General features: G+C 33.4%; 1 protein-coding gene across 1 annotated transcript in view; it reads left to right on the forward strand.

Moving 5' to 3' along the window:
- The window catches only part of LOC118742998 (protein NDRG3), a gene marked incomplete in the record, with an annotated part of 90,299 nt that extends 81,345 nt beyond the window's left edge, over positions 1–8,954 (forward strand). The window contains 1 exon segment of the mRNA XM_036475448.1: positions 8,090–8,954. Within this exon segment, the coding sequence (XP_036331341.1) occupies positions 8,090–8,565 (476 nt within the window).
- Positions 8,955–12,136: the final 3,182 nt, after the last annotated feature.

A 12,136-nucleotide genomic window follows, 5' to 3' on the forward strand; every position in this document is an offset into this window, starting at 1 on the left:
GAAGCGTCGGAATTTTAAAATTAGTTAGCTTATGCGAAAATTAATTTAAAATACATATGTAAATTTGAAAATCTGATCACCAGTTTCACCAATCAATTTTAAAATTAATGAGACTGTTAAAATTTAAAATGAAAAATTTTCCGAATAAAATTGTGACATTTTAAGTTTTAATAGACTGAATTGGGTGAAATCGGACCATGCCCATCTTCCACATTTCCGCAAATACTGGATCCAAATTGTTGAAACTTGGTATGTCAATTAGAATTTCGACATAGAATAAGAGAATTATGAAATTTTTGGAGAATAGGTGTTGCATCTTAATAGCCGGACAATACCCGCGCGCACTTCCTCTAAAGCAGTAAATCAATAACCTACTAACAGAAAATGCTACCATAAAATTTTTTGGGAAATGGGCGTGGCAGCACCCACTTATGCCTACAAACATATATATGTGTATCTCGGCAATTGATCTACAAATGGCGCAAAAAGGCAATATATTGAACAGTGTTGAAATCGGACTAACATTACGCCCCCCTTCCCATATAACGGTAAATTTCAGAAATACCAAAATTACGATATTTCAATAACTGAAGGCGCCAATTTGTTGCATGTTATTAGCTAAGGCCATCTCTTAACAAAAACTAAGATTATAGACTTTTTGGAATATCAAGGCGTGGCACCACCCACTTATGATGTCAATTTTTCGAACTTCGTCGAATTATTATAAATCTTTTACGAAGTTTAAAGCTTTGAGTTGTTTGATTTTCATTGTAGCATGCACTATATTTTCCTAAAAAAATATATTAAAAATAATGAATACAAATAGATGGTCACAACTTGAAAAGAAAATCGTTTCTAATTATCGGGCCACCAGTGTATATGTACTTAAAATTGGTATAACTAATTACATGTATATTAAATCTAATCCCTCTAAATACTGTCCACCCAATGCCAAGGTATCTATGTATGTATAAGAGTGCACACCTTTCTTGAATATTTTTTGTTATTATTATATTTTATAGCTTATTGAATTAGTAACTCTTCACTTCAATAAATCCTATTAAAGTATTGTTTGAAAAGTAGACAGTGCTAAATAAAATTTAAAATGTATGTAGATACTAGTGTTGGATTTTTTAGTTCACTTTAAAGATTAGTTCAGTTCTAGTTCGTTCAGCTCAATGAACTAGCTCTTCTGAATCATAGTTCGTTCTTCTTATTGAGCTATAGTTCACCTAATTAGACTACTTCGTTAGTAGGAGCTAAGTTACAGAACAACAAAAATGTTAGTTTTATAACAGATACATATGTATGTACATATTAATCTGTAAAGTAAAGAAGATTTTTTTCTAAATGTCGATGGTCCTCTGCAATAACGACTCAATTAAGTCGTCTTCATTCATTCGTCAGTCTCCAAAATCACGAAAGGATGTTTGTATGATGAAGATATGGCGATTCAAATTTCCATGAGAGCCACCAAAAATGATTATAGAAATTCGGCAGTGCCTGCAGTTTATTTTCTTTTCTTAAATTTTGCCATCGAAATACGACCAAATTGCGCAGCACCGTGGTATCCTAAGGCGAAAGTCTTTTGTTAAACAACAAATCCCAAAACTGAGCCCAAATATTTACTTTGTTACACAAATTGCACTATACGATGTAAATCGTTGGAAATTCAATGTAATAAAATTTCTTTTTAACTTATAATGAAAAACGATATGCCATATGTGTTGAAATTATATTCCATTTTTATTGGAGTGTTGGCACAGAAAATTTTAGTTCACTTTAATGAATGAACTAATTAACTAGTTCAATTAAAAGCGCCGGCGCTTTCGCTCTTTAGTTCAAAAGCTCCCCAAGCCTACTAGATACCGATGACCATACACAGTACATAGTCGGCCACTCGACTATCGTCCTGTTTTGATCTACAGTTTTAACAACTTTCGTTTTGTTCATTTAATATTCATTACTTTTTTATAAGTATATAGCATTTTCTTTAACAAAGGCCATGTAAATTCGATTTACATATCGACACCTCAGTTGAAGATCGAACTATCTCGGAAATCATTTCGAAAACGGCATATCTCAGAAAACTTTTCAAAAACGCCCTACTTTAGAATTTGATTAAAGAACGCCCTAAAATTGCTGCGGCGTTGTTAAGTTTTACTTCCAAATTGTAAAAATCGGAAAAAGCTAATTTTTAGTAGTCTTTCAAACGCTAAATAATAAATTACACATTAAAATTTGTTTAATTGTACCCCATTTATGTGGTCAAATGAGACTGTAATTATTTTGTACAAATAATTTTAACTTATCTCTAGTTCTGGATTTCTTCCTTTTTATATATACATACGTACATACATGAGGTACGTCAGGGAGTACATACGTAAATAATAGATCCCCTTCCTTCCATTCCCAATTTTTATTCGGATACCGAATATTGGATATTCGCGTATAAGGATAAAATCCGGATATTCGGTTACTATCCGTTCTATTTTGTTAACTGTATACGGTTAATATTCAATATCCGATTAATATCCTGTTAATATCCGGATATTCATATATTTTAATCAGATATTCGAAAATTCGAATATCCGAATATTCACAAAATCCGGATATAACTTCCAGCCCTAACAAGTATGCAAGTAATATTAAGCTTTAAGCACCGCAAATTTCGCACCTCTTTAAATATGGCTTTTTCTCAGTTTTTATTTATATTTACTTAATTTTCTATTGCCGTTACTTTTATTTAAAATATTTTTATATAATTTTATTTTCTTGTTTCTTTGTTTCTTTTTCGACAAAACAAATAAAAAAAAACGAACCAAAATCAAAATCAAACTTGTATGTACTAGCTGTTGGTACACTGCAAAAGTTGGCACGCAAGTTCTCCACAGCCAGTCAGAGCAGCAGTTCGAATCAAATTGAGCTGAGTGTGCAATAATTCCGGAAGCAACACTGAAAATTTATCATCAACAAACATCATCAAAAACCAAACAACGCCTTCAACTCCTTCACCACCACCACCACCACCACCACCACGAACGCCACCAGAACCTGCTTTACTTGAATGTTTAAAAGCAAAAAATTAAACAAAATATATACATACTTACATACATAATTAAAAATAACACGGACTATTCGATATGTATTATTCCCACGGTTACCCGTTACGCAGCTAAGGATTTCCATCTGAACTTTATACTATATTTGCACTGCTTTTCTTTTGGACCATCGAGCTGCTTTGTATGTATGTAAATAGGTGGCGCACCTGCACTTGCTTCCAGTTGTTCAGTTTTTGTGCTGTGTTTTTTGGCTTTATCCTTTCATAGCAAATATCTTTCCAAATTGAATAAACATGCAAACCGAAATAAATAAATACACATATGGGTGTTTCCATCGGAAGGTCTACCGCGACAAAAACTAAAAAGAAATAAAAGAAATGTTTTTCCTTGTTGGTATCTCATTGAAATGGACAACTGTCACGCATGTGACGTATGGAAACACCCGTGTGTAAGAGTTTTTGCTGTTTTTGTTTATTGCAAATCAGTGTTTTCATGATAATTGCATATGATGAATATGTGTTTAGTATTGTAGTTATTTTTACTGTAACAATTAATTACTAATAATTAGGTATGACATGAATTTGTTTGCTGCTATTATTTATATATGTACCTACATACATGCCATCACCTGAAATGCAAAAAGACGTAACATCAACGTAAATGAAATGGAAAAAGTCGTAACTAATATTTTAATTTTTTTCAAAAAATGATGTGGGGAGTTCGAGGAAATCCATCATATAAATCAAAAAGTGAATTTTTAATATTTTATTAGTTATGACTTTTTGTATTTTAGCGACAATGTTTGTTACGTTTTTTTTTCTGCATTTCAGGTGACGATACGTACATACATGCAAAAAGACATACATATGTGCTAATACGTAATCTTTTTTGTTTGTTCACATCAATTTTTGAAAAATTTCACGAATAAATACATACACATGTAATTTGTAGCTTAATATTTACAAGAAGCTGAAAATATATAGACAATTCATAAAACTGTGCGTTTTTTGTTGTTTTAAGAATTTAAAGCCGATCGGAATTCGGTAATAAGTAACAAGAACGAATATTGGGGACACCTAATACCAGTGGAAAATAAATAACAAAAAACGTGTAAATACGATTTCAAAATTAAAAAAAAAAAGATTCGACAAAGGTGTAAAATAGAGTTGATTTTAGACACGATTTTTGTTGACAGGGCTGCGCATTTTCCTCCAGATAAAAGTTTTTTCGAACATACTTTGTATGATAGAAAATGCATTTGTATAAAATTTGAAAGTCAGATTTACATGATTTTTGTTGTATAATATGCTATACTTCTATAAAAGTTAATGAAAATAAAATAACAATACAATCTCAATTCTAGCAACAACACAATTTTTCAGTACATAGTAGATTTCAATTACATGTATAGATACTATATGTATATTCTGGGCATGAACCAAATCGAACCATAGATGCAGGTTTTCCAAATATCTTGACTCCTGCGCCACCTTTGTTGCATTGCCACGAGAATCAAACGTGACCAAATTTCAGCCCGATAGCTTAGTGAAAGTGGCTGAAATATTGGGCTGCATGCATAAAAAGTGAGCTCCTGAGCTTGATCTCGCCCCATGAGTGCCGGGTATCTAACTTCCGGAGAACTTTATTTTGTTCGTGAAAATAACCATAACTTTGTTAGCAGGATTGACGTTTATTACGCTCTCTTTCGACCAGGTCAGCTATTAGTAGCTACTATGAACTCAGTTTTTAACTATGGATACCAAAACAAGCTTCGTGAATAGACTAAGTTTCAGTTTGTGAATCACTGCAAAGGTTCTGCTGATTCGTTAGTGCGATTGAACGGAAGTTCGGGATTAATCAACAGGAATGGCAGTGTTGCAGCAATACTAAGGTGTAGCAAAACGTGCCCGCCAATAGTCGCTTAAACTGTATTTATTGGTTGCCTAGTTGTGTTGCATTCTCCGCTTAGCACATATGTTACCTTGTGTGAATTCTAGTTGTTCCTGTCTTCAAAGATATCTCCCAATGGTGCCATGCATGGTACAAAAAATGCTTGTGATAATCACTTGCTTATAAACCCATGAAGCTCTACGGTACCGGAAATATGAACATTTTATAAGGAAAGTGGCAAAATGTCATTGAATAGTGTTTTGAGCAAGGACCGAGAACGCATTCCGGTTTTGGTTTGGTTCTGCACGAGAACAAAATGTAATGTCAAGAATGTTGCCACAAAACAACCAAACCTGAATAAAAATTTTGAGAGCAGCTTGAACGGAAACAATATTAGAACAAAAGGTTCGCGAAAGTTTCAGTGAAGAACGAAATGAGAACGAAAGTATCGAGTATAACATTTTCAAGGAGGATCAAATAAGAGCAAAAATCTGCTAGAGAACAAAACAAGATCAAAAGTTTTGAGAACTTAACATTAATAATGAGAAGGGCATCTGCGTGTTGGGATGACAAATCGTTTCAGTGAAAACCACGACTGTTGTTTCTAAGCCAGAGGAAAGCTGGATCATTTTAATTTCCGGATGGTTTATCATTTGGGTGAACTGTCCATTTATGGAACACCTTGTAATTTTCTGTGCAAGAAAAGTTCGTGTGTTAAGTCTTTCGTTGACTTAATTTGCATAATTATCTTTCAGTTCTTTTTTGATTAATTTTAATATTCAAACATTTCAAACTAATTGAACGTTATGAGATGAATTTTGTTCTTACTTCCATTCTTCGCGAAAAGTTCAGAAACGATTTGTTCCCATTTCGTTCTCTGCCAGAAAGTTCCCGAGTCTTTAGTTCCTAAATTGTTCTTCGAGAGAAAGTTCCTAAGACATTTATTCCCGTATCGTTATCTGTCAAAAGTTCTTGAGACTTTAGTTCCCATTTTGTTCTCTCAGAAACGTTCCCAAAATTATTGTTTGCATTTTGCTCTTTTTTGGGAACGTTCGACAGAGTTTTGTTCGTATATAATTCCCGTTGAGAACATTCTCGACAGTTTTGTTTTTAAGCATTCTTTGGGACAAAACTAAACTAAAAACTAAAAAAACAAAACGGTCCCTGGTTTAGTAAATGGGTAAATATTATCTGAAAATATATGAAGGAAATCGAAAATTATTCTTTATAACCTTGATATGTATTTACAATTAAGAAATGTGGATTTGAAAATTTTGAATTGGTGAAAATAATTTATTAATAATATTTTAAGTAATAACTAGGACAAGTATGCACATATGTATGTATGTACTTTAAAAATATGCTTCGCATAAACCCATTTGCCGTTCGGAGGCAGCGATCAGGACGCACAGAACAAATTTAAAGCCCCCGACAAAATTTTTTTTTATAATTTATTTTTTTTTATTAATTTTAGTGAATTATATCAATATTGAAAAAATAGTATGTTCAATATATATTGAACTAAAAAATCACAATATAATATAAAAATGTGATAAATATTCTTGCAGAGCTTACAAAAATGTGAAAGCCGGTAAATGCGAAGGAACCTAAAAAATTCAAAATTTTCTCTATTCAATCGACAAAATTTTTTTAGTTAATTGTATCAAAAGTTATTGAAAAAATACTAAGTTCTATATACAAAAAAAAGAAAAAATTCCGGAGCTTTATATTGTATCCAGTGTTGCCAGGTTGACGATTTGGTCGTTATTTTGAATTTTTCTTACTGCTATGACGATTTGGCTGGTTCTCAACTTTGAAGATAGTTACACAGACAACTAAAAATTGCAGTGTCAACACCTATTGAGAGTTTACAATTTTTGCTAATACAAAATTATCGTATCGAAATTATATCATGTGGCAGCACTAATAGTAGTTATCGATAAGTAGTTTTATTCTTTGTTCCATCACTATTTGTGTAGTTTTTGGCGGTCAAATTCGTAATTTTGGCATTGTGACATTGTGTATTGGTATGTACATATTTTATTGATCGAAGGGAATTTTGAATAAGTTCGTTAGCAAAACATGTAAGTATGAACAGTTTTGAATGCACATCGCTAAGTTGCAGTTGGAAAAAAATTAAGATGAAAATGTGATTTTATTGTAATGAAAAATATTTTTGCTAAAAGTAATGCGAATTTAAAAAATTCTTAAAAATTTCAAACTTTTTAAACTTAAAAAAAACCTAAAGAGCTTCCTGGTTCTGTTTATTAAAATTTTTTATACGTCGAGGATTTTTACATGCAAACTGACGATTTCTCACTTCAATGACCTGGCAACACTGATTGTATCAAAAATTGCTTTATAAATGAGGTCAAAATTTTTGCAGAGTTAAAAAGGGCCTAAGACGGTAAACAAAAAAATTCAAAATTTTCTCAATGTTCTGATTTTAGTAAATGAGATGCACAAAAGCGTATGTGTTTGGGTGTGTGCTTCTGCGCATGTGTGTGTGCGTGTGTGTGTGACTCAAGTCTGCTGCTAGACTTTGAGATGAGCATGTCGATCATCAATCATTCGCTCATGCTCATGGTTGCCAAGCGCATTTCAAATCAATTACCAACACCAACAACATTGTCATTTACGAAAACAATGCACAATCGAAAGCCTAAGATCCTTTCTTTGGACAAACATGCATACATACATACATATGTACATATGACTCAAGTATATACTTACATATGTATGTACATTCCTATATACATAAACACAACTTTTTTTGCTTCAAAACACATACACGCACACACATTGTACATACCTACCTACATAGCGCTAGGAATTTATTCTTAAACCAAAAGAACAAATTTTCACTCCTCTTTCAAACTATCGAAACTATCATTTCGCTGAATTACCGAATGAAAAAAAAACACACACAACAACAGCAACAAAAAACAAAAATAAATTAATTCGCTCAATAACATAAGCAAAATTCCCACTACCTCTGTGTCCCCCCTTCTTTAATGTGCTCTACCACCGCTATTGTCACATATGTACTGGTACATGGATTACATCAACGGTACAACTATGCCATCAACTCCGCTGCCCACCGTACCACCAACATTCAACAACACTCTACAATGCAGCCACGCCCCTCTCCACGCCAGCCACTTCACCATGTGGCACCAAATATCAAACCTACTCGTCCATATTTTTTGCCAACTTCAAGGAACAATTGGAGAAACAGCGGCGCGAACAGGAAGCTGCGGAGCAACAACAACAACAACAACAACAACAGTTGCAACGTCAGCGAAAACAACAAAAAAAGTTGCGGAGCAATGTGCGCCTCTGCCGCGAGACTGCCATCAATAACAACAATAACACAAGCACCGGCTATGCCTCTAGCAGCGGTGATGCCTCGGGTGGCGACTCTGATGGCAATGGCAACCAATCGATTGAACGCGAACGTCACTTGCCCGCTTTCGATGTGGAGCATGACTTGGATGATTTGGACTTGGAAGCGGAGCCGGAGCCGGAAGTGAGCGTAAATGGTACATCGTATACGACTGCGCAAAAGATGCGCATCACAGAAAATCCACTGCCGGAAACTGTGAGCTGTTAAACAGCAACGCTGGGCGTCAAATTAGAATAAGATGTGAAAGAAAATCGAGAGAGGAAGGAATATAGGGTGCGAAAGTAGTGAACTAAGTTATCGTGGAGTTTAGAGAAGTGGTCGAACAGAGTCAAAGGACCTGCTATCAGTCAACTTTGAAAAATGTTTGTCACTGCTATCAGAAATCGACGCCATGTAATACCAATTTGAATAGAAGTAATAGAAACAAAAAAAACTTGTTTGACATAAAACAAAACATCACGCGCGCGCATATGCCACCAGCAATTGCTTGAGCTGAAAAATAAATTAATTGCTAGTTGTCAATAAAAGCAAATGCAAAAGCTGCAGCGAAAAACCGCCCAAAAAATGCTAATTAGAATAATAAAAAAAATTATTTAAAAACACCGTTATGTTTTTTAGTTTATATATAAGTATGTGTGTGTATATTTTTGTAGTACTGAAAAGACAAAACACGATGCGGTTGAAAAGGGAAAATGCGTACTAGGGTGGTGCTTAATGCATATATACGTAAGAACATATGATTTGTAAAAAAGCTAGACATAATTTTTTGTTAGCTTAAAAATATTTTGGTAAACTTGTGCAAATTTTTTAGTCAAATTATGAACTGCACATAAATCTTTTGGATATTTAAGAAAATAACAAAATTTGTTTGGTAATTTGTGAGCTGGACGTTAAATTTTGGCAATCTAAAACCTGGACATAACTTTTTGGTTATTTAAAAATTTGTCCAAAGTGTGTTTTAATGTAAAAACTGGACATAATATTTTTTTGGCAATACATTTTTGGTCATTTAAAGCTGGTAATATAAAAGTTCGAAATAAATGTCTGCATAATTTTTGGTAATTCAGGAGCTGGACATAAATGAGGAGACATTTTTATAAATGAACATCATTTTTGTAGTAATTTAGGAAGTGGACATGATTTTTTGGTTAATTTAAAACTGGACATACTTTTTTGGAAGATCAGAAAGTGCATAGTGAGTATTAAAATGTGGGAAAAATTTTTAGTTGGAAAATAATTTTGGCCATTTAAAACTGCATATAATTTTTTGACAGTTTAAAAGTTGGAAAAAAATGTCTGGCTATATAAGAACAGGACATATGCAACTTTTTTGGTTAAATGGACATATGTACATTTTTTGACATTTAAACACTAGAAATATTTTTTGGCTAATTTTATGAACAGTAATTTTTTATTGACTATAAACCGGATATTATATTTTTTGTGTCCAGCTTGGACACATGGAGTGGACATATTTTTTTAAATTTAAAAACCGAACTTTATTTGACCGATTTTCATGAGATGGACATACATTTTTAATAATAAATCCGTGGCCATTAAAAAACTAGACATTTTATTTGAGAAATTTAAAAAGTTAACATAATATTTAACTAATTTGGAAGTGAACGTAAATTTTTGGCCATTGTAAAAGAAGCACAAATTTCATATGAATTTAAGAACTATGTGGTATACATAAACTTTTAGTCATTTAAAAACTGGACATATTCAAGAACTGGGCATACATTTTTAGACATTTCAAATTAAAAATTATAAATAAAATTGCGGGAATTTAAGAGGTTTTCAAAATAAACATAAAATGATAATTAAATGGATGTACATACATTTTTAGTAATTGAAAACAGGACATAAATCTGTGGCTATTAAAAACCCAGAAATTTTATTTGGGTAATTTAAACAGTTTGTAACTAAATTTGTGTTCACTTAATTGTTGGCCATTTTGAATTTAAAAAATTAACAGAAAATTTAACTAAATTGTAAGTGAACATACATTTTTGGCCATATTAAAACGGGGCATCATTGCTGAGCAATTTAAGAACCAGACACAAGTTATTAATCTTGGTGAATGAACTGGACATGGGTTTTTGGTCGTTTAAAAATTGTTTTCTTATTGTGCGAGTTCGTAGTTATAATTATGTATATTTCCCATAATTTATAAAATATTCGAAAATTCGCGAAGTTAACAAAAATAGCTAGCAAATGTACACTGAAAAAGTTATAGCACCATCTGAGCAAATGTAATTAACTTAAAAGGTGAATTTACTCACGAGAATTCAATAAAATTAAATATGAGTTACGAACTAAATTTGCAAAAAATTTAAAATTAAGTTTTAAGTTTTTTTTCTTATTCTAAATAATAAAAAAAAATGTCTATGGTACATTAAATACTTACTATCTATTTATTAGTACATTACATACACGGCGTATACGCAACGCAAGCATTTAGCACAGAAACAGTAGCAGTTGCAGAATGAGTTTTGAATACAATTAAATATGTACCGCTCAGTTTCTAAGGCTGTTCTGTGTGCATTCACGCCACCCATCCTGTATTGACCTTGGACATATCAAGATGAAATTCATGTAGGTTGGGGGTTGTCGAAAGTCTCCTCTTATTTTAGTATACCCGTAAGTCTCCACTTATTTTCGTTATTTCTTAAAATGTTGACGTTTCAAAACAACCTTGTCAACTGTTCTAGAATGTATGCGGACGTATGCCGCCAATAGGCCGATCTGACAACATCACAGAGTCTTCAATTGACCCCTTATAGTAGATAGTAGATTTTACCTCATCGTCATCTAAACAGCTGCGGGAGTGAAAAGCTGAAAAGCTGGTGTCTCACCACGTGACTACCAATGGGGCACATGTCAAATTTTTTTCTTGGCACTCACAGAGCTGACACGAGGCCTATCTGTCCCAATAGTCGCCTGCATGTACAAAGAACAATTCCTACTCTCCCTTTCCTTGGTGAGAACGACTCGAGGGTGTCTCTCTTGGCCAACTCAACCGCAATTTCTGGAACACCAAAATAATCAAATGCAACTGAAAGAGATGTAGGCTTGAAGAGCACCGTTAGCGAATCCAGCACCCCGAAAGCCACTTGGTCATCAGAGTTGATGTCTTTCTAACTTGCCGACATTACGCACTTGAAAACCAATTGACAGCTAGGTTTGCCTGCAAAGCACTAGAGTGATTTGGAGCTTAAATTTGAGGTTGACGGAAAGCTCCTTACCAATGATCCTTGCACCAACCGCTCCGTCAAGCTTCGACTACTATTTCACGTCCACTCATCCCTAGACGGTATGAATTCAGGAAGGACCCGTTTACGCCAGTCTGGGCATGCAGTAGTTCGTGTTATAAGGTATAAAGTCGAAACCTCCAAGAATACTGCATACAGGTTTCAAGAGCTTACTCATTTAAGCACTCAACACGCTGACACCTTTTTCATCTACATCCCTATAATTGTCTTCAGTTTAGGAAATGTACATATTCTTCTCGAAGTCATCTAAATAGATTTTTGTGCGCGTTCATCCAAAGCTGCGTTTATTGTTTCAATGATACAAAACCGTTCAGAAAAGCTTACCAAGAATCACAGCATATCGAATTCAATTGCGTTAAATTCGGTTGTAGTTGGATGTATAGAAATAGATAAACGTCTAAAACTATCTCGCCGTAGCATTCATAATTTTTTTTCTGTATTCTTAAACATTCTGCAACTGCCTTATTGTGCACCTGGCATAATAAAAAAGGAAATATTGAAAA

This window comes from Rhagoletis pomonella, unplaced genomic scaffold (genome assembly GCF_013731165.1).
Source record: "Rhagoletis pomonella isolate Grant_MI unplaced genomic scaffold, Rhpom_1.0 Rhpom_scaffold_00007, whole genome shotgun sequence".
Classification (NCBI taxonomy): domain Eukaryota; kingdom Metazoa; phylum Arthropoda; class Insecta; order Diptera; family Tephritidae; genus Rhagoletis; species Rhagoletis pomonella.